The sequence below is a fragment of the Arachis hypogaea genome, chromosome 13 (assembly GCF_003086295.3).
Source record: "Arachis hypogaea cultivar Tifrunner chromosome 13, arahy.Tifrunner.gnm2.J5K5, whole genome shotgun sequence".
NCBI classification, from domain to species: Eukaryota; Viridiplantae; Streptophyta; class Magnoliopsida; order Fabales; family Fabaceae; genus Arachis; species Arachis hypogaea.
In genome coordinates this window covers 29,712,426-29,735,107 of record NC_092048.1, presented here as the reverse complement: position 1 = coordinate 29,735,107, position 22,682 = coordinate 29,712,426, and the positions used below count along the sequence as shown (strand labels likewise).

Below are 22,682 nucleotides of genomic sequence, written 5' to 3'. Positions count from 1 at the left end.
TTTAAACCACCATTAAGCTCCATTCCAAGCACTAACCAATAGCATTCATTGATCATGGTATATCCTATATCTCTAAGGAGGTCATTGATAAAAAACCCATTAAGAGTATCAACATTGACCCTTCGAATTTCAGATTTCTCTCCACCTACATACACAGTTTTTCCATCTTTTGTTCTCTCAAATTTTTCTCTGTGATATATCTCCAAAGTGATATGTATTGTAGCCATCTACGTAAAAGAATAAAAACTCCACCATTAGTGGCAATCTCACAAACTCGAAGTTACTCAAACCCTAACCATCATGGTACCTAACTTCACTATCAATTTGGTTTCAAAAACAATAATCACCACAATATTCGAACCATAAAAAATTATACAGATTAAATAAAGGAATAAGAATATAATGAAGTTACCATAAATCCAAACCCTATCATAAATAACCACAACAACAGAAGTAATTTTTCCACATTGAACGAACAACTCTTATAACTTAGACGTTACTCGAATCACTTAGTTTATGAAAGTATTACCTCTTAGAGCCTTCGAGTGTGACAGAGTTCACCTCGAAACACAGTCTGTTGGAGAAGCAACAACCTCCCTCTCCAATATCGTCGCAGGAATGGAATCAGAGCAGAATGGGATTACGCTAGAGAAGAAGAAGATGAAAAACTGCTCTGGTTGATTTCGCACTCAAAAAGGAGGGGTAACACGTCTTACTGTTCTTCTAATTTCAATGCTTGAAGGAGTAATGATTTTTTTAATAAACTAAATAAATGAAATTTTAACAAAAAAAAAATTAATCCACGTAAGACATCCTTTTGCCACATTGTTATGGATGTGGACACATTATATAATTCAATAACACTCTTCTAACGTTTGGTCACATTTGACAAACAGAGCAAATCAATTGTGGGTATTATTGAGTTAAGAAATTAACTAAATTAATTAGTAATGACACACATTATTTTTGGCAAATAAATAATTAGTGTGGATTAATTAAAATTGCATATTACTAATTATTTATTGTTGCAGGCTAAATCTTAGCAGCCCAAATTGAAATAAAAATAATATAGCAAGGCTGTTGGGTCAATAAATAAACAAAGCCCATGAGGAAACAAAGCTGAAAAATCAAAACGGGCCATGCAAATAAAACCCGATCCGAGCCCGTGTCCAACAATTCAAGTTGATCACACCAAGCTTCTCATACAAGATTGAAGTCTTTACTCTTTCTTATTGCTTCCAAAGCAACGTTCCTTTCCTCTCTGTTTTAGTCAAATCACTGAACTTAGAAAAAGTAAGAAAGAGAGCTTAGTCCCTAAGCTAGTCATGAAAGAAGAAGGAAAGAGAAGGTTAAGCAAAGAAGGTTAAGGTCTAATCATCCATATCAAGAAAAGATTAGAAAGCTCAAGGTAATCTATTTCCTCTTACATGCAACACACTTTCTTCTCTTCATCTTCAACTCTCTGTATCTCTATTTTGAGCTATATGGAAAAGAAGATTTATGTTCCTCTCTGTTGTAAATCCATGGTCTCAAACATGTCTTGGAGACCAAGTTGGTTTTTAAGGGCTCAGATCAAGTTGACCATTGGAAGACTCTTGTGGTTGCTGTTTTATGGCTTTCGGTCAAGATGAGGAAGTCAGAAGCAAAGTTTCTACTCTAAGGTTTAATGAGAAAAAGTGAATCTGTGGGTTGGTGAAGCTCAAGGCTCAAGGTGTTGACCTTGGAAGAAGAATCCAGCAACATGCAAGGAGATAAAAGAAGACTTTCTGCTCATTCAGAAGTAAGGAGAGAAAACCAGAGTTGTGTGAGTAGTGTTCTGAAAAGAAGTTCCTCTACTTGGATAATGCTTTCTTTCAAATAAGCATTCGGCCAATACTGAAGAATTGTATCTGAGGTTTGCAAATCTAGTTTTGCACATAGTGAAGAGGCTGTTGATGAAGTCAATCTCCTTCATGTTTTACAGATTGTAATGTACTTTTCTATGTTTATCTTTCTGTAATTTCTTGTGAGAAAAGGCATTGTGAGAAAGCTCAAGTAAAAAGCCATGAGTGGAAAAAGGCTGAGTGAAACACTTGAGAGAAAAGCCTAGAGTTTATTTCAGATTTCTTTAGGTTTGTCTATGTCTTGTATCTTGTACCTGTGAGGTATCCCTTTCTTAGTTGGGTTAGCACTAAGAGTGAATAGTTAGATATTAGCATAGCCAATGTCAAGTTAGGTTAAACTTGAGTGTGAAAGGATTGGGTCAATCCTGTGTAATTGGTGTATGTAATACTGTTAACTATAGTGAAAATTCTTCCACAGTTGTGGAAGAGACTGGACGTAGGTTGCATAGCACAAGGCAATCGAACCAGGATACATGCTGGTGTTAGCTTTTCTCTTCTTTGCTGTGTTCTGTTTTCTGATATTCATGAGACAAAAATAAATTGTCTCATAAATTTCTGCTGTTGAGTACAAACAGAATCAGAATTGAAAGTTTGTTTTAAAAGGGTCATAACAGCAACTTAAAAGGAAGGCATAGATTCAACCCCCCTTCTCTAAGCCTACCACAACCTTCAATTGGTATCAGGAGCTAAGGTCTCAAGAATCAAGCTTAACCGCTTGGAGCAAAGATCCAATGGCGAACAACTTGGGCACAACCACAGTTGCCTACACCCTCACTGAAGGCCAGTCAAACAACCGGCCACCTTTCTTCAACGGGAAGAACTATGCCTACTGGAAAGAAAGGATAAGGATCTTCATCCAATCCATTGACTACAACATATGGAAGATAGTTGTAAGCGGTCCCAAGATCCCAACAAAAACAAGTGCTGATGGAGTGGTGACTCCAAAAGAAGAAGCTGAATAGAATGAAGATGATAAGAAGAAGATGGAGCTGAATGTTAAAGCAATCAACCTTCTTCACTGTGCTATCATCTTTGAAGAGTACCGGAAGGTGTCTAGATGCAAGACAGCCAAAGAAATCTGGGAAAAACTCCAGGTTACACATGAAGGCACTAAACAAGTCAAAGAAACGAGGATTGATATGCTGCGAAAAGAGTACGAGATGTTTAACATGAAGGATGGAGAAAGCATTGATGGAGCGTTTGAGAGATTCTCAATCATAATCAACAACCTTGATGCTATGGGTACAAACTATGCAGAACAAACCTTGGTGAGAAAACTCCTTAGAAGCCTCACAAAAGAATGGCAAACCACTGCCACTATCCTAACCGAGAGCAACAACCTAAGTCCCATAACCTATGATGAGCTGAGAGGAAAACTCCTTGCCTATGAAGCCACACACATAAACACAGACTCAAAGAAAAAGGGAATAGCCCTCAAGTCACAAATAGAACCAAAAAAGAGTGAGTCTAATGATGGTATTTCAGATGATGAGCTTTTGTTTTTTGCTAGGAGATTTAGAAGGATGATGAAGAACAAGGGCAAATACAAGGGTTCAAGTTCAAAGGAGCACCAGATCGACTTGAGCAAGGTGACGTGCCATCATTACAAGGAGACTGGACATTTTAAGCTAAACTATCCAAAGCTCAAAAAGGAGGACAAAGGAAAGAAGGAAAGGAAGAGAGTGCTCATGGCAACTTGGGAGGATCTTGAGAACAACTAAAATGAAGAAGAAGAATCTGAAGGAGATGATAAAGACTGCTTCATGGCTGGAAACAACAATCTTGATGAGGTAAATTATTATGATTTGACCATTGAGGACTTACATGCTATTATTGATGATCTCACTTTAAACACCTCAAAACTGCTTGACAAGTACAATGAATGCAGATCTGAAAGAGATGTGTTAAGAAATGAAAATGATTTTTTAAAAGAAAAAGTGAAGGAAACTGAATGTGCTTTGGACATCATTGAAGAAAACAGATTTCTAAAATCTGAACTTGAAAAATTAAAAGGAAAGCACATTGTGGATCCTTCTCATGAGTTAATTGCTGAAAATAAAAGATTAAATGATATGATTAAAAGGCTTAATGGTGACTTAACAAAATTTGCTCAAGGTTCTAGTAACTTGGACAAATTACTTGCAAGTCAAAGACCATTGTTTGAAAAATCTGGTTTAGGCTACATAGCCAAGGAAGATGCAGTTTCCAATACTTCCTCTATAAAATTTGTGGCTTCTTCTTCAAATACCAAAACCATACCTAACAAATATGGTATTGGATATGCTCCAACATTTGAAGAAAAATTTGATGAAGTATACACAAGTGAAAATGAGACTTCACCAAAAACCAAACCGAGTTCAAACAGGCCAGGTTTGGGATACATTTCGAAAAATGAGGGAGCTTTCAAGAAACCATCTTTTTACAACAAAACCTCATTTTCGAAAAATCCAAAGATTTTCAAAAATTTTGGTGAAAATATTTTTGCAAAGAGGAATAATTTTAATAAAAATCAGTTTGTCAAAAGAAAGGCATCTCCTCCAAAAACCAGAAAATTTCAATCCTTTAATCATTTCAAGCAATATAACTCACCTCAATTTCAGCGACACACATCAGAAAATCATTGTGTTAATTGCAAGAAATTTGGTCACTCATATGCACAATGTTTCATTGAAAAGAGAGTTGTAGAAAACAAAGTTTACAATGTTGTTTGTGATTTCAATGCACTTGGGCAACCAAGATGGATTAACTTCAAAGGACCCAAATTAATTTGGATACCTAAGGCTACTTGAAACTCTTCATGCAGATTTGCCTAACATCCAAGAACAAAAAGGACATGTGATACATGGATAGTGGATGTTCAAGGCACATGACTGGAAGGTCAACCTACTTCATCAAACTAAATAAGTATGATGGAGGTTTTGTGACCTTTAGAGATGATGGTAAAGGTAAAATCATTACTGTTGGAAAAGTAGGTAATGAGCAATCTACTTTCATTGATGATATACTTTTGGTATGTGGTTTGAAGCACAATCTTTTGAGTATAAGTCAGTTGTGTGATTTAGGATATTTAGTAATTTTCAAAAGACTTGAATGATGTGTTGTTAATAAAAAGACAAATGAAGTGATGTTTGTTGCCAAGAGTTTTAATAATATGTATGGACTTACTCTTGATGAACTAAAGGATAAAAATGTAGCTTGTCTTCACTCTAAAGAATCTGAAAAGTGGTTATGGCACAAGAGATTGAGCCATGCAAGTATGTTTCAAATAAACAAACTTGTAAAGAAAGAATTAGTAAGAGGCCTTCCTTTGATAAAGTTTGACAAAGACATCACTTGTGATGCTTGCCAAATGGAAAAACAAACAAAAAGTTCTTTTAAACCAAAGGAAGACATCTCTACTAAAAGACCACTTGAGTTGCTACACATTGATTTATTTGGTCCAACAAGAACTCAAAACCTAGGTGGTAAACATTATGGTTTAGTAATTGTGGATGACTATACTAGGTTTGGTTTGGTTTTATTTCTTGCACACAAAAATGAAGCCTTTTCGGCCTTTGAACCTTTTTGTAAGAAAATTCAAAATGAAAAGGATTTAAAAATCTCTTCTATAAGAAGTGATCATGGAACTGAATTTGAAAATAATTTATTTAAATCCTTTTATGAGGAATTTGGAATATCTCACAACTTCTCTTGTCCAAGAACACCACAACAAAATGGTGTTGTGGAAAGAAGAAATAGAAGCATACAAGAGATGACAAGAGCTATGCTTTGTGAGAGTAATATTCCAAAATTCCTTTGGGCTAAAGCAGTTAACACGGCTTGCCACATTTTGAATAGAACAATCATAAGGAAATTTTTGAAGAAAACCCCTTATGAACTTTGGAAAGGTTACCCACCAAACTTAGACTACTTGCACATCTTTGGATGCAAATGTTTTGTTTTAAATAACAAGGATAATTTGGGAAAATTTGATCCAAAGGCGTATGAGTGTTTATTTGTAGGATATTCCACAACTAGTAAAGCATATAGGGTTTATCATCAAGATGTTAGGATTATTGAGGAGTCCATACATGTTACATTTTGTGATACTAACTTAGTACAAAGCATTTTGGAAGATGGTGATGTAGGAAATCAAGCTCAAAAGGAAGATGAAACTACTCAAAATCATGAAAAAGAACATCCTGGTCAAGCTGAACTAGAAACTGCAACTGCTGAAAATTCTAGAGACAATTCTATTTTGTCTCATGAATCTGAAGGAAATCCTAAAGCCAGCAGCACCCAGAATCCCTTGGTATCTGAATCTGCCTTCAAATCCACCAGACCTCGTGAATGGAAATTCTTGAAGAATTATCTTGAGGAATTTGTCATTGGGGACGTTTCTAATGGAATGCAAACACCGTCTTCCACTAGAAAGGCAAATGAAGGATCAAACATTGCCCTTCTTTCACAAATAGAGCCTCAAAACGTCAAGGAAGCCCTTAGTGACCCCTCTTGGGTTAAAGCTATGGAGGATGAGCTTCTTGAGTTTGACAAGAACCAAGTGTGGACTTTGGTTCCAAGGCCAAGTGGAAAGAAAGTGACCGGCACCAAGTGGATATTTCGGAACAAGTTGGGAGAAGATGGTATGGTAGCATTGCAAGAAACAAGGCAAGGCTAGTGGCACAAGGATATGACCAAGAAGAAGGAATAGACTTTGATGAATCCTTTGCCCTTGTTGCCTGAATAGAAGCCATAAGACTTTTCTTAGCTTATGCTGCATTTTGTGGTTTTAAATTATATCAAATAGATGTGAAATGTGTATTTTTGAATGGTCTGATAGATAGAGAAGTGTATGTGGAGCAGCCACCTGGTTTTGAAAATAAAGAGCATTCTAATCATGTTTTCAAACTATCTAAAGCTCTCTATGGTTTAAGACAAGCTCCTAGAGCTTGGTATGAGAGACTTAGCTCTTTTCTTTTGAAAAATGATTTTCAAAGAGGCACCACAGACACAACTCTATTTATCAAGAATTCTAATGATTCTTTCATTCTAGTCCAAATATATGTTGTTGACATTATTTTTGGATCAGCCAATGAATCCCTTTGTTCTGAATTTGGAACACTCATGACAAGTGAATTTGACATGAGTATGATGGGTGAACTTAATTTTTTCCTTGGGCTGCAAATTAAACAAACTAAAAATAGTATTTTCATTCATCAAGAGAAGTATGCCAAAGAATTAGTTAAGAAATTTGGTATGGAAAATATCAAACCCATGGGAACTCCCATGCATCCTAATTCAAAATTAGATAAGGGAGAAACTGAGAAAGATGTTGATGAGACTAGGTATAGAGAAATGATTGGTTCTCTTATGTACTTAACTTTCTCTAGACCCGATATTGTGCAAAGTGTTGGATTGTGTTCTAGGTTCCAATCCAAACCAAAAAAGTCACATCTTTTTGCAGTTAAGAGGATCATTAGATATGTTCATGGCACATCCAATTTTGGTCTTTGGTATCCTAAGATTGATGATTTTTCTGCAGTTGGTTATTGTGATGCAGATTTTGCTGGTGATAGAGTTGATAGAAGGAGCACTTCAGGCCTATGTTGTTTCCTTGGAAAGTCCTTAAATGTTTGGTCAAGTAAGAAGCAACCAACATTGGCCTTATCCACTGCAGAGGCTGAGTATATAGCTGCTTCTTCTTGTTGTTCTCAGCTTTTATGGTTAAAAACACAGCTTGCCGATTACAAATTAAATGCTGAAAATATTCCCTTAATGTGTGATAATATGAGTGCCATTAATATTTCTAAAAATCCAGTTTTGCACTCTAGGACTAAGCATATTGAAGTGAAATTTCACTCAATAAGAGAACATGTCCAAAAGAGGGATATTAGCATTCAATTTGTTAAATCAGAGGAGCAATTAGCAGATATTTTTACTAAACCACTGCCTGAGGACAGATTCTACATGCTTAGGACTAGTCTAGGAATTTTGAGTTATGATTCTTTGTTTGAAAATTGCTGATGTATTTGTTGGAGCTTTTTGTCTCATAAACAGGTATGAGACAATTCTGGGCTGAAGAAGTACGTTCCCCTTAATCAGCATGTTCTGGGTTTGTTTCAAGTGTAAATTGATCTGGGCCAACCTTAAAAATCAGATCCAGAGTGATCCAATGTGTTTCCTTAAATCCAACCATCTCTGGGCCCAAATATGAATGTTACATTTTTGTTTGGTTAATATTTTCGTTGGCTTGTGTGTTTAATTTTTTTTTTTAAAAAAAAAGGGGCTTTCTTTTAATGTTTTCTGGACAAAAAAAATTTTGGTGTGATTTATTTTTTAAAGGGGTTTTCGAAATTTAAAATTTATTTCCTTCCTTTTAAAAATAAAATAAAATCTTTCTTTTATGAGGTCATGTCTTTTCAAGTCTTTTCAAAAGTAATGTAGTTGCATGGTTTGTGAAAAACTGCTTTTAGGTACGGTTACCAACACTCCCTCTCTTTCCTCTATTAACTTCTCATCAACTCCTCGGTTTCTTCCACTCTCTTTACTGCTTCTCTTCCCTTAAAATCCTGAATATTACCAAATGAGGAAGAAAACCATTGCTAAAAGGCCTCCTCGTGAAAAAATCTACAAGCCTCTCACAAAGCCTTCAACTCGCTCTCACAACCGAACCTTCACACCCTCTCCTTCTCCTCCTACCTCTCCTCCAAGAACTACTCCCATGGCGCGGACCAAGACCACACCAAGATTCCCTGCCTCTGCCAAGCCGACGCCACCACCAAAGGCGACGCCTTCCAAACCAGGCTCCTCAAAACCTGGTTCTTCAAAACCAAGCTCCTCCAAAGGCAAACGTCCGAAGGCTGAGGAACAAGTTCCCGAGCCAACTCAGCCCAAATCCAGGTCGGTTCATGTGCGCTCTCAATGAGGTAAAGCTCGAGTTCCTCTTAAATCAGTAAAAGAACCAGACATTGACCCTTTTGATCACAAAGCTCATTTTTTGACCTCTCATTCGAACTATAACCCCTATAGATTCAAATCTGCCATGAATAATGACTTTTATGAGGGGGTTATCTAGTACCGTACCCTGTGTCCATCTTTTCTAGCCGATTTTCCATCTTTGAAAAGAAAAGATTTTCCGTTTGTTGATAACTTGATTCTTCTGGAATGGAATCATCTTTTTGACATCAAAAAGTCTGTTTATCCCTTATTGGTCAAAGAATTTTATGCCAATATGACTTATCATGAAGGCACTGCTCACTCATATGTAAAGGGCCGAGACATAGTGTTAAACAATGAAACTATCAGTGATGCTTTGAAGTATACTGATGTTGGGCCTTGTGCTTACACTTCAGTTAAGTGGGATGAAGGTGTTGAAATTTCTTACAATGATGCATTGGCTCACATTTGTGAACATGTTTCTTTGATTGATGGCATTACACCCACTCACAAAGCCCTAGGATATGAGCGTGCTCAGTTGCACCGAATGGTCATCCACATTATACTTCCTCAAAGTGGCTCATATCAAAGGGTTTCCTACACTGATACTCTTGTTTTATATGCCCTTCTCACCAAAACTGAAATTTCATTTGCATATTTGATGGTTAGATACATGTTTGACTCTGTTAGGAGTGAAAAAGACAAAGCACTTCCTTATGGCATGTTTCTAACTTGCATATTTGAGTATTTTGGTGTTGACTTGACCAATGAGGATTATCAAAATAGACATTCATGCCTAAAAGGGGGTGGTTCAGTGAAACAGCCCAAAGGACCTACTCGATTTGAAAGGGTGGTCTTAGATGATGAACATGATGACTTTGTTCCTGAGGAATCTCCTTCTCTTTCCACTAAGGGTACATCCATCTCTACTGGGAAGAAATCTGCTCTACTGAATGTGGTCAAGGATGTTGTTCAGGAGTTTGTTTCCCAATCAAATTATATGATTGCGATGAGCAAAGAGCAAAGAAAATTAGCTAGCAAGCATGAGAACTTCCTAAGAAAATCAAGGGATAGAGTGGCTGTGTTCATGACCTTCATTGATAACCTTCAAAAGGATGAAGACCCTGCCACTGATGTTGAAGAGGAAGCTGATTCGGAGAGGAATGGTTCTGATGCCTAGGATTTGTCTCATGAAAACTGCTGCTGCTGCTCTCTCTTTTATCTCATGAATTATGTTCTTTTGCTACTGTTGAACTGTTTCTCATTTTGGATGACTGTAATAACTCTAAATACTGCTGCACTTTTTGATAGTTTAGTTAGTACTTTGAACTGTGCTCTAACTCTTTACTGCAGGACTCAAGATATTATTTTTGTTGATCTTGCTTATTATCCGCCCTTGATGACAAAAGGGGGAGTAATAGCAATAGGATAATAGGATGGTAAATGTGTCCTAGGAATTTTTTGGCTTTGCTACAGCTACTAGTATTTCTTTTGGGATTTTTTGACTGATTGCTGCATTAAAAATTGCTTTCACATGATTGAATCTTTGTGCTGCTGATATTAGCTTGATGTTGGGCTGATTATGTGGTGTTGTTTGATTGACATCCCTTAGACAAGATAAATGTGTGTAGCTCTTTATTGTGTTCTCTTTAAGTACAATGTAAAACAGGTACAAAGAGGAAAGCATAAATTCAGGGGGAGCTAATCTTGAAAAGGAAAGGGGGAGCAACATAAAAGCTAATGACAAAAATCAAAGGGAGTTTCTAAATCTTACTCAAATTCATTTTCTTCTAATTATTACTTAAATCATGTTTGTCATCAAGGGGGAGATTGTTGAGTTAAGAAATTAACTAAATTAATTAGTGATGACAAACATTATTTTTGGCAAATAAATAATTAGTGTGGATTAATTAAAATTGCATATTACTAATTATTTATTGTTGCAGGCCAAATCTTAGCAGCCCAAATTGAAATGAAAATAATATAGCAAGGCTGGTGGGTCAATAAATAAATAAAGCTCATGAGGAAACAAAGCTGAAAAATCAAAACAGGCCATGCAAATAAAACCCGATCCAAGCCCGTGTCCATCAATTCAAGTTGATCACACCAAGCTTCTCATACAAGATTGAAGTCTTCACTCTTTCTCATTGCTTCCAAAGCAACGTTCCTTTCCTCTCTGTCTTAGTCAAATCACTGAACTTAGAAAAAGTAAGAAAGAGAGCTTAGTCCCTAAGCTAGTCATGAAAGAAGAAGGAAAGAGAAGGTTAAGCAAAGAAGGGTGAGGTCTAATCATCCATATCAAGGAAAGATCAGAAAGCTCAAGGTAAACCATTTCCTCTTACATGCAACACACTTTCTTCTCTTCATCTTCAACTCTCTGTATCTCCGTTTTGAGCTATATGGAAAAGAAGATTTATGTTCCTCTCTACTGTAAATTCACGGTCTCAAACATGTCTTGGGGACCAAGTTAGTTTTCAAGGGCTCAGATCAAGTTGACCATTGGAAGACTCTTGTGGTTGCTGCTTTATGGCTTTCGGTCAAGATGAGGAAGTCAGAAGCAAAGTTTCTACTCTAAAGTTTAATGAGAAAAAGTGAATCTGTGGGTTGGTGAAGCTCAAGGCTCAAGGTGTTGACCTTGGAAGAAGAACCCAGCAACATGCAAGGAGATAAAAGAAGACTTTCTGCTCATTCAGAAGCAAGGAGAGAAAACCAAAGTTGTGTGAGTAGTGTTCTGAAAAGAAGTTCCTCTACTTGGATAATGCTTTCTTTCAAAGAAGCATTCGGCCAATACTGAAGAACTATATTTGAGGTTTGCAAATCTGGTTTTGCACATAGTGAAGAAGCTGTTGATGAAGTCAATCTCCTTCATGTTTTACAGATTGTAATGTACTTTTCTATGTTTATCTTTCTGTAATTTCTTGTGAGAAAAGGCATTGTGAGAAAGCTCAAGTAAAAAGCCATGAGTGGAAAAAGGCTGAGTGAAACACTTGAGAGAAAAGCCTAGAGTTTATTTCAGATTTCTTTAGGTTTGTCTATGTCTTGTATCTTGTACATGTGAGGTATCCCTTTCTTAGTTGGGTTAGCACTAAGAGTGAATAGTTAGGTATTAGCGTGAAAGGATTGGGTCAATCATGTGTAATTGGTGTATGTAATACTGTTAACTATAGTGAAAATTCTTCCACAGTTGTGGAGGAGACTGGATGTAGGTTGCATAGCACAAGGCAACCGAACCAGGATACATGCTGGTGTTAGCTTTTCTCTTCTCTGCTGTGTTCTGTTTTCTGATATTCATGAGACAAAAATAAATTGTCTCATAAATTTCCGCTGCTAAGTACAAACAGAATCAGAATTAAAAGTTTGTTTTAAAAGGGTCATAACAGCAACTTAAAAGGAAGGCATAGATTCAACCCCCCTTCTCTAAGCCTACCACAACCTTCAGGTATTTGAAGGGTTATGACTTTCCATGGTTACTTTTGTCAGCGAATCAATCTTTCATGGTTACTTTTGGTGGTTTAGTCAAATAAGAAAATTGAACATTTTAATGTTTTTCATACATATGGGATAATAATTGCATTCACCACAATATGTAAAGGGTATATTGAGTTTCCTTGTTTTAATGAAATGAGCAATACGATGGGAGTATTTTTTTTAATTATAATATTTTTTTATTCAGTTTTGTTAGGTAAATAATGACTTTTGTAAACAATGTGAATAATGGGCTCTAGAATTAACCTAATAAAGTAAAAAAATACTCCACCCCTAAATTACCTTATAAACCTTAACATTAGGATAACCATCTGTACACCTAGTGAATTGAACATCCAGCTATAATTAATTGTATATGAGTAAATCGAATAAAAAGAAATAGCCATCCAATTAAAAATAATGAACATAATCATCTGCATACCTATTAAATTGAACATCCAACATATCTATTATTCACATTGTTTGGTATTCTCATTGTCTACCTATACTTATCTTTTTTTTTATTGTGTTAAACAATCCATCGGAGTGAATAGATCAATTTTTTTCTTTAAATTCGGAAAAACTAAAAACACCAAGGGTGTATTGTTAATTTAGTAAATTTCTTAAAATAAAACAAAAATGCTAGTGCCATATTCATAATTTAAAAAAAATTAAAACTAAATTGGGGCATATTATGAATACTGTTGAAAAAATTTCTGTTTAATAATAGAAATTTGAACTTGAAATAAAATAGATCAAGCTTGCACGAGGGTTAGTATCACAACTATTTCTCTTTCTTGTTCTGCATATCCATCTACTTCTCTATATTTCCTCTTCTTCCAATAGCAGAGGGTCAGTGATTGGTAGAAAAAATATGTTTGATAGAGTTTGTTTACAAGGGTATTACAATGGTCAAATTTACTATAAATAGTGTAAGATTCGCATGTGAGATTTTATGTAGTGTTGTTGTTCCTTTAACAATATCATTTGAGGAACTTAAGAGTATAATTTGTAAGGAGAGCGGACCATGTGAATCCATGTGCTGTTGTAATAGTATGCACTATTTTTAATCTATATTTCCAAGCATATTGTTTAAGGAGAGGGGTATGAAGGGTTTGTGACAGAAGAGAATGAGTGAGAAATGCATTAATGAAAGAGGGGACCTTGCTTGCTCATTGCAACACTGGCTGGTCACACTTGCACATGCGATGGGCCAAGGTGCAATACACTCCTCTGAAACACCCCTGATATTTTCTGTTCCCTTCAATATCACGCAGCAATCATGCACCCAATATGCCTCTAACGGATTTAAGATGTCCCCATAATAGCAAAATACTCCATCCTTTTCCATTACCCTATATTACACTAAGATAAAAAGGCATATCAAAACTAATGCCAACACATTATAGTCACTTTACTTTGTTTATTCCCTTTAGTTTCTATTAGCTTCAATAACAGACACTATCTAATTATATATCAAGGGTCAAATAATCTTTTTTGGCATATGGTGCCACCTTCTTTTTCCACCATAGAATCCAACAAAATAGAAGTCACTTATGTTGTATTAGTTTGGTTTCATATCCTTAAATATTAGCATTATTAGTGTAGTAAATAATATTCCATACTACAATTAAGATTATAATTTTCTTTTGGAATTAACCAAATGGGACTAATTTAGACAATACTAACTTTAAACAGGCTTAGAGAAATGCCAAAGTTGCATTTGAAATGCACATCTTACATGATTCCCTGCGATAGAGCTACCAACCTTCAAATAATCAGTCTCCCCTAACCATAAATGATTGGAAAGGTTCCCTCTTTATTTCGACAAATGTTGAGTGTTCCCTGCTCAATGGTTGTTTCCAAGGTTCTCCATCCATTTGCAAGTATGCATCTTTCCATTCACCACCCCTAATTTCCAATCGAATTGCTGCTGCCTGAAAGATTTAATCAATAAACTTTTATTGTTAAAATACGCTAGAACTTTCCAATAAGAAAGAGCAGTTTTGTAATGCCATCTCATTGAATTAAACAACTAGTAGTTTTGTCTGTCATCACAATGGATAGCCATCCCCTATGCCATCATCATTTAAAAGGATGCACATCTTCCATTTCCTATTACAATCGTGGGTCCCAATAAATTATCTCTACAGAAAAGGTGGATACCTACGAGTATCCATGAACATTCTTTAAAAATTTTTAAAAAATTTGACAAAAAATATATCATAACAATCATAAAATAAATCAATAGAACATAATTTAATACAATTTAACATAATCTAACACAATCCAACAAAATCAATAACATGTTCATTATAAAAAATAACATAACAATACCTTTCAACATATAATAGAAATGGATATTATCACTCCTATTTTGATAGTCACTCCTTTCCTTATAATAAATTCATCTAAACATACAATAAAAAAAATCATGTATAAAGCAGCATTATCAAAAATAGTGACAATATATATATATATTGATTTTCTATGGTATTTTCTTGTCCGATAGGTCAAAGACAAATCTACCGCGAGTCCGAGCTCCATTTAGAATAATATGGTAATTTCAAATTCACGAGCATTAATGGGTTTTCACGGGCAGATAATATGACCTTGTCCCTGTTTCTATTTATTCACGAAGACAATTCCACTTTCTATGAGAATTTTGTGGATTCCCATTTAGTCCCCATAGCTATTAATCCTACTGATACCCATTTTGAGAGGTTTTTTTTGCCAATTTTTATATTATATAACTAATCCAGAAAATGATCCAACATGTATGTTAGCTAATGCTTGTTAGAGAGTGTTAGTATGTCTAGTATTTATTCTAATAATAATATTATAGGATCGTATATTTAACTTATTAAAAAGAAAGTTACAATATGAATATGCAAGTTGTTGAGATTAATTACATGTAATGAACATGAAAAGACACTAATTAATGTCGAAATCAAAATAAAAAGAAATGAAAATATAATTGCTTATTTTATTTATATACACCTAGAGAAATATACATAGAGATATCAAACTATATTCTAGTGATAATATAATGTTCCTAGTTATGTAATTTTTTTACTCTCATATTAAATTAGTTAGTTTGTTTAATTATGATTAGTAGATAACAAAATTATAATATACAAATTTAATTTTATAATTATTGAAATAATTCTTCACTATAATTTTAAAAATATTTTACTTTTAACATCACTAAAAATAATTTTCTAACTTTACCCCACTATTTAAATAAGCTTTTGGCACCTATCAAATTTTTCTTTTGTTTTTCATCAAGTAAAATTAAAAAAAAAGTTTATTCCTCATGGTTAGTTTGTTTTGTTAAGTAATGACATAGTAGGTTATATGCTAATAAAACAAACTAACAATTGGAATAAATAGAGACCTTTTAAATTTTACATGACTAGAACCAAAAATTTTTTTTTATAAAAATTAAAATAACGCAACAGTTGTTTTATAAGGACTAAAAAATTTTTAAAGCTAAATTTAATTTCAAATTAATTCAAAACATTTGTACCTAATAATTTTATACAAGAAAAGTTGCGGAAGGGGTAGAAAAAAAATTTGAAAGCTGAAGTGAAAAATATAAAATAGATATAAATTAGGATATCAAATATTTAACAACAGTTTAAACAAAAAAGCTTAAATAATGGGAAGTTACGATATTAAGACTTAAGAGTGTCATGTTAATGAGTTATTCTTAGGTGCTTTAAGAATAAGTTATTGCTTTTGTTCTGATCTATTATTGTTTGCTACATCAATATTAAAGGTAAAATAAAAATTAATAAAATAATAATTAAGTTTAAATTGAAAAAATAAATAGTACAAAGTAAGAGCTTTTATTTGCTCTTAAAGAATCCAAGAAAATTTTTATGTAATGCAATTTCGCTCACTTTCACTTCCAGGATCTAGTTTTGAAATAACTCAATTGGCTCAATTACCAGCCATTTTTTTGTGCCAGTCCTTCCAACAAAAATGTTCTCTTCTTAATTGCAAATTTGCAATAATAGGGTATTACATTGTAAATTTTAGTATTAGGATTATATAAATTGTGATTTTTAACTAACCTTCTCATAAGTAAGAAATTTGCTACTCTTTATGTTTGTTTAATGGCCATTGGAGGAATTCAATTGTGTCATTGTGGTGAACACTAACCATCCCTTTAACCCGACTTTGAAAAACCAAATCACTTAAGCATGGTAAAACCATTTTTGCAAATTGCAAGAGTTTTCAAATAAGTCCAACTTTAAAATTATTATCTTTTTTCAGACCATCCAATTTTTAAATTATTTCCAAATAAGAAAAAAACTCTAGCTGAAAGAACATATAAGAAGAAAAACTAAATGGAATAACAAAGAATAAGAGAACTAAAAATTTATTGAAAATTTGATTACAATATATTTCATGTTCCATTGCAATGTATTACATATAAAAGTAGTTGTAAATTTGGTTGGTTTTAAAAGAATGAAACGTGTGCAAAGCTTTAGAAATTAATAATTTGAAAGTATTAAGCTTAACAATGGTAAAAATTCTGTGTGTAATAATGATTTATGATATTTCAAAAACAATATTTTCTTTCACATAGAATTTAACAATGTCATTGCATAATTTCTATATTCTATGTTACTTTTTCTTTAAAATGTTCCATAGACTTGACGTGATCATAATTTTGTTGTGTTGATGTTTTTTTTATTTCTACTTCAATTGAACATAGAATATGGTGCAATCAAATTTTTAATAAATCTCTAATTTCTTTATTCCATGTTCTAACTCTAGGTTTTTCTTCAAATATGTTCCTTTTAGCTTTTTAATTTTGTTTTTGAAAGTTGGAAAAAGGTAAAATCTGTAAGTTGGAGCTTAGTTTAAAACTAAGGTTCTATCTAACTACCTTAAGTACAAGATTCAATGAATGTAGGTTAAAAGTCATGTTGAGGCCTTTAAATATTGTGCAGTTCTCATTAATAACAAAAAAAATTCACAATAAAATGAGTACCTACTTGAGCTATGTGTTTTGCTGAAATTAATTCAACCATGACAAATGATGCATGCCATCCTTGCTTTAGACCAAATATTTCTAAAAGTCCATCATCTACTTGTGCTTCCACAAATCCTCTCTACAATACAATAAACAAAAATTCAACTTTTCAATTTATGGGAGAAAAAAATAAAGTAGTTTACAATCAGATGCACATTTAGATGAACATTATCAAATGACAATATTAACATTGATAACATATAATAAAATTATCTAGGAAAATAAGGTGAGTCTAGAAAAAAAAAGTTTTAAGTAAATACAATCAAAGCATCTCATGAATAATTCTTGCTTTACCAAAATTAAATAAAGAAGTTTTTGTTTGAAAAGAATGTAAAAGAATAAATATTTATATGGAAATATAGTGTAACCAAGTTAATTTTTTAAGCAAGTTCAACCAAGCACCTCTATATACGGTCTCAAGTGTCAAAAGCAAAGGTAGCAAAATACTCTTAGACTATTATAGTGAGGTAGCTTGCCAAAAGTCTTTTTATGAGAAAAAATATTTGATAGAGTAAGAGTAGGTAGTGAATTATTGATGCTTTTTGTTGTTAAATTTTTTTTCCTAATATTTTGTAGATATACCACCAGTAGTTAGGAGAGTTAGTCTTGTCTACACTCCATGTCGATGTTTTCTTTCAACATTGTAATTTGGCTAATGAAATCATCACTCCTTGTATGTTCCTAAAAAATTTTGCACAAGTTTAAGCATTCTAAAGTATCACTTTGAAGTGTCTTAAGTTTCTTATTAAATTGCAGTTCAACCATTTTATGAATTTGATTAAAAATTGATTTGTTTGCTTTGAGCACGAATTAGATAGTGGCAAGTTTATTTGGTACAAGAATAAATGAAATTAACAAAGTATATATTTTTAATACTGCCTGAGATAGGTGATGGCCCCCACGTATAAAACTATATATACCAGCTGCAAAGGCTCATCATAGATTGTTGTAGAGATTGAAAAAGTTTCTCTAATATAGCAGGCATTGCATACAACTTTATTTGTATAAAAAGAGATATTACAAATCTTAAAAACATTTCACTCTATATTATTTTATGACCTAAATGTGCATGCCACAATAAGAATCTATCTTCATTTACTATTAACACTAACGCTGCAGGTTTATTATTCGAAGAGGTGCAATCGAAAAATTTTATAAAGATTTTTATCCACTTTTCCTTGAAGAAATATTTCATTGGTGTCCTATAATTTTACACAGCACTCACTAGAATGGAATTCAAAGAACACATCTTTGTCACAGAAAAATTGATGCACACTTAACAAATTTTTAGTTATGCTAGGTATATGTTGCAACTTATTTAGCAAGAAAACTCTAGACCTCAAATGAAAATTTGAAAACGGCTTTTCAATATGATTAAATTGCAAACCTAAAAGTTGCCCACCACCAAGAGTTGGATATCATATGCTACGTTATTGCTGAATCTTGGATCATCAATCGTAGCTGGTGTAGGAATCATGTTGTTGAAATTTGTTCTTAGTTATCTACTAATCTACCACTATGATTCTCATTACTTTCTATGTAGCTTCCATCATACTTATGACATAAGTAGTTTAATTCTATACGACCATATTTTTTACATACTTGACGCTGAAATCTTTTAGACAAATTTTCTCTTTCTCCAAATTGCTAAGTTCTTTCATGGAAGTTGCCTCTAACTCCACCGAAATTGCCTTTGCCAGCTTTGCTTCCACAAGAACTTTCATATCTATTATCTTAAATTGATGATCTTTTAGCATTGAACAGCGATATACTTCCTTTGAACATTTTGTCTCTTCTTTTTGGATAGCCTCCTCTAAAATTGTCTCTTTTAAAATTACTTTGTAAGACTCAGAACATTATTCAGCAAATTTCCTAAATGTAAATTCGTTTTGCAACAAGTCTAAAGCTTCCAAACTCGATTTAAATAGGTTGAAAATAATTTTTTTAGTTAGGAGATTCGCCGATATAATTTGAATACAATATAATTTTCTTAGCGTGATGAGGTAATTGTTTTTTAGAAAATGAGTTCCTTTGTCACAAGCAATTGAATACGCTTTGGGAATCTTGGTATAGCATATGGTAAAATAAATATGGAAAAAGAGCCAAAAAATTATTTGAAGTACAAACCTAAACAAATATCTTTAAAATTTTGGAACTATATAAGGCTACTAAGCAAAAAAATGAGATTACCCTCCCTCATTAAACAACGACACAAGCTCTTTCTTCTTCCTAGCCTCATTTTTCGTTTCTCTAAGGACGAGAGACATGAGAAACTAAAGAAAGGAAAAGAGTTTATTTTAAACCATCACCTTCAAATTTAATTTGACCAAACTGGGTGTTTATTTGAAGACCCACTTGTTCCTACATGCTTCTCTCACTCTCCTATTCACATTCATACCATCTATTAATGTAGGAGATTGAGAAAGAAAACTCGCCTCTGTTCTCATCTTCCTATATTTTTGTGTTTAGGATATGTTAGTTTCATTCTTGAAGAAAGTAATAGTTCCTGTTCTTGGAGCTTTGGGTGTCAGATTTTTGTGATTAAGGTGAAGAAATTCCTTTTCCCTCATTTGTTCTAGTTTCTTAAAAATTATAAGTTGAGAATTTACTGAAATTGATTAAGTATTGAATGAGATTTCATTGAGATAAAGGGAAACTCAAAAAAGGCTAAAAGGCTAGGAGGATCTTCGTTTAAGGTATGGATTTTAATTTTGGGTGCTTCTATATAATGTTATGTGAAAACCCCAGGTTAGAGGCCTTAGAACATATCATAATCCCTTGTTAGTTGGATGATGTTGATATTGTTTGAAAGTTAGAATGTGTGATTTGCAAAATTATAGTTTCCATTTGTGAAATTGTGTTTGAGTTATGGTTGTATGAAAATCTTGAAAATTGAATACAAAGGAAAGAAATCCTTTGGGTTAGAAAATTCATGCTTTTTATATTGCGTTTAAATTGTTAATGATAATATTGATTTTGTTGAAATGAGTTGAGTTAAAATGAATGAGGCTTGAGGTACCAAAATGGTTAAATTATACGTGAAAATTAGTTGTGTGATGTGGTTTGGGTAATGGAGAAAAGAAGTAGCCGGTTGAGTGTTGGTTTGTTTAGGGAAATATGTATAATTTAAGTAATTTGGAAAAATTTTGGTAGGTCCTAACTAAGCCCATAAAATCTTGGAAATTATATGGGGTTTGTAAACTTTGTATTATTAAAAATTAGCTATGTAAGCGATGGTTTGCTAACTGATTTGATGAAATGGATCTTTCTGGTGAGTCTGAACCTAACTATAACCTATGCTCGACTAAAGATACCCTCTGTTGGTGAGTTTCAAAAGAGGGATAGTGTGATTAATGAGGGTTTTATGATCTTAGTAATGAGGATAATAGTTGAATTGTATGATTGGAGACCCTTATTAATTTATAAAATAAATTGATGATAGATCTCCATGGCCTTCGTGGTGTTGTGTTGATGTTAACCTAATAATGATAATTAATATATGAGGTGTGTAACATGAGTATTTCCCATGTTCTAATGATAGTTAAACATGGATGAAATGAAAATAGTTTTATGTGAATATATTTATGAGAATTTTGTTGTTACGTGCAGTTCATAATGTATAACTATGCTATTAATTATGAAGATTATTGATTTGGATACTGTGATCATATATGTTTCTCTTCTAATTCGTGAGGGTGACCAGGCATACAATTTTCGAATATTTTTTCTCCTAAGAAAGGTGACGAGATACTTTCCTCTCAATTATTTGTGTGCATTATATGTACATTTGAAAAGAGAATTTTAAGATATCTCTTGTGAGATTTATGACTAAAAGACTATATTCGAGTTAGTTATTGGATATGTCAGGTTCTAGTAATGTAACCGACATATAAGCTCATAGCTAGAAAACATTCATGCATCATGTTCATTTTTTTGTCTTATTTTTCTATGCTAAATTGTATGTGATTGACTTCCTATGTGATTATTTGACCTGTGTGCTAAATGAATTATTTGTCATGTGTGACTTGTATCTTGAACATTTTGGTTATGTTTGTTGGACCCTCATAAGGAAAGAGAAGATTAAAGAAAGATACGTTGAACTGTTAAGACTAAGGTCGAGGAGTTGCAATTATGAAAGAAATAAGTGATCTTAACAACTTGGATGTTTGTCTCTAGGTATTGGGATTGGGATTGAGATTTAGGATGCCTAAGGTCACGTCTCATTAAGTTATTATGCTTCAATTTTAGAATCCTACTAGGAACCTTTAGCTTCCACCGTTATTGTTCACTCCAATTTTTTAGATGCAGATTGTGGTATGCCTTGTTGATGGACGGGTGAGGTGGAGAAGAAATAGAGCGAAAAGTTTGCCTTTTTCTTTCTCCAGTAGCACTCTCCCCCTCTTGATGTACAACAAACTTGGTAGAGGGGCTGTTTAGAGAGTCATGATTTTAATAATCTAATTCTAGCCAAGGTACTAGTCTAAGTGTCTTTTTGTGACCAGGATTTGGTTATTTATTATTTACATGTATTTACAGTATTCCTAAATTTTGTAATTAAGTATTGGTGTATGCCCCTAATTTTTTTTTTTTGCAAACCTCTAATACATTAAACTATGAACCTACATGTTTATTTAAGGTTTTGTGAATGGACGCTTAACAACAGAGTGATGTATTCATTGTTCAAAATTTGTACAGGCTCATACTTATGTAAACACTTCTAATATGTATATATGTGTTTATGTATGTATCAAATCTTCACATGTTCATTGTTGAGTAATACTTTTTCTGTTATCCATTGTGACTTGAGCACAAATATATGATAGGTGATGGTGTTACAAAGTTGTGTGTGTTGAGCTATATTTGCTTGGATAAATGAATAGATTTTTCGAAATATTTCTAATATACATCCCTGAGCCATTAACACTGCTTCTAATTAACTAACACTAATGTTTTGTGTCTGAATCATTAATGATGAGATTAATGGAGCATATTTTTCAATCAAACAATGGAGGATAGCTTTGACATTATCACTTTCTTTTACAGGTTCTCTAACTAAGCCTAAAGCATCTATTGTACTTTTTTATTGCAAGAGCATAATCACTCATTGATGAGCCAATTTGGCTTAGTTTGGTAAAGCTTTTAGTTTTCAAAAGTATCTTATAAAAGTTAGCTTCTTAAAAGTTGTAGCATTCGTGTTTCGTAAATTAAATTTAGAGTAATTACCCAAATCAGTCCCTGAGGATTTTAAAAGTGAACATTTTAATCCCCAAGAAAAATTAATACACAAATCAATCCCCAACATTTTTTTCCGTCAGACATAACAGTCTCCCATCCATTTTTCAGCGTGACTCACTAACGGAGAATACTGAGTT

At 33.3% G+C, this 22,682-nt stretch overlaps 1 protein-coding gene across 1 annotated transcript in view; it reads right to left on the bottom strand.

Moving 5' to 3' along the window:
- Nucleotides 1-14,020: 14,020 nt before the first annotated feature.
- LOC112733260 (diacylglycerol kinase 4-like) overlaps nt 14,021-22,682 on the bottom strand; it is a 33,183-nt gene continuing 24,521 nt past the window's right edge. Inside the window, exons 11-12 of the mRNA XM_025782156.3 lie at nt 17,273-17,389; nt 14,021-14,200 (exon numbers count right to left, since the gene is read on the bottom strand). Of these exons, the coding sequence (XP_025637941.2) occupies nt 14,042-14,200; nt 17,273-17,389 (276 nt within the window). The 3' untranslated portion in view covers nt 14,021-14,041. The remainder of the gene's footprint in view (nt 14,201-17,272; nt 17,390-22,682) is intronic.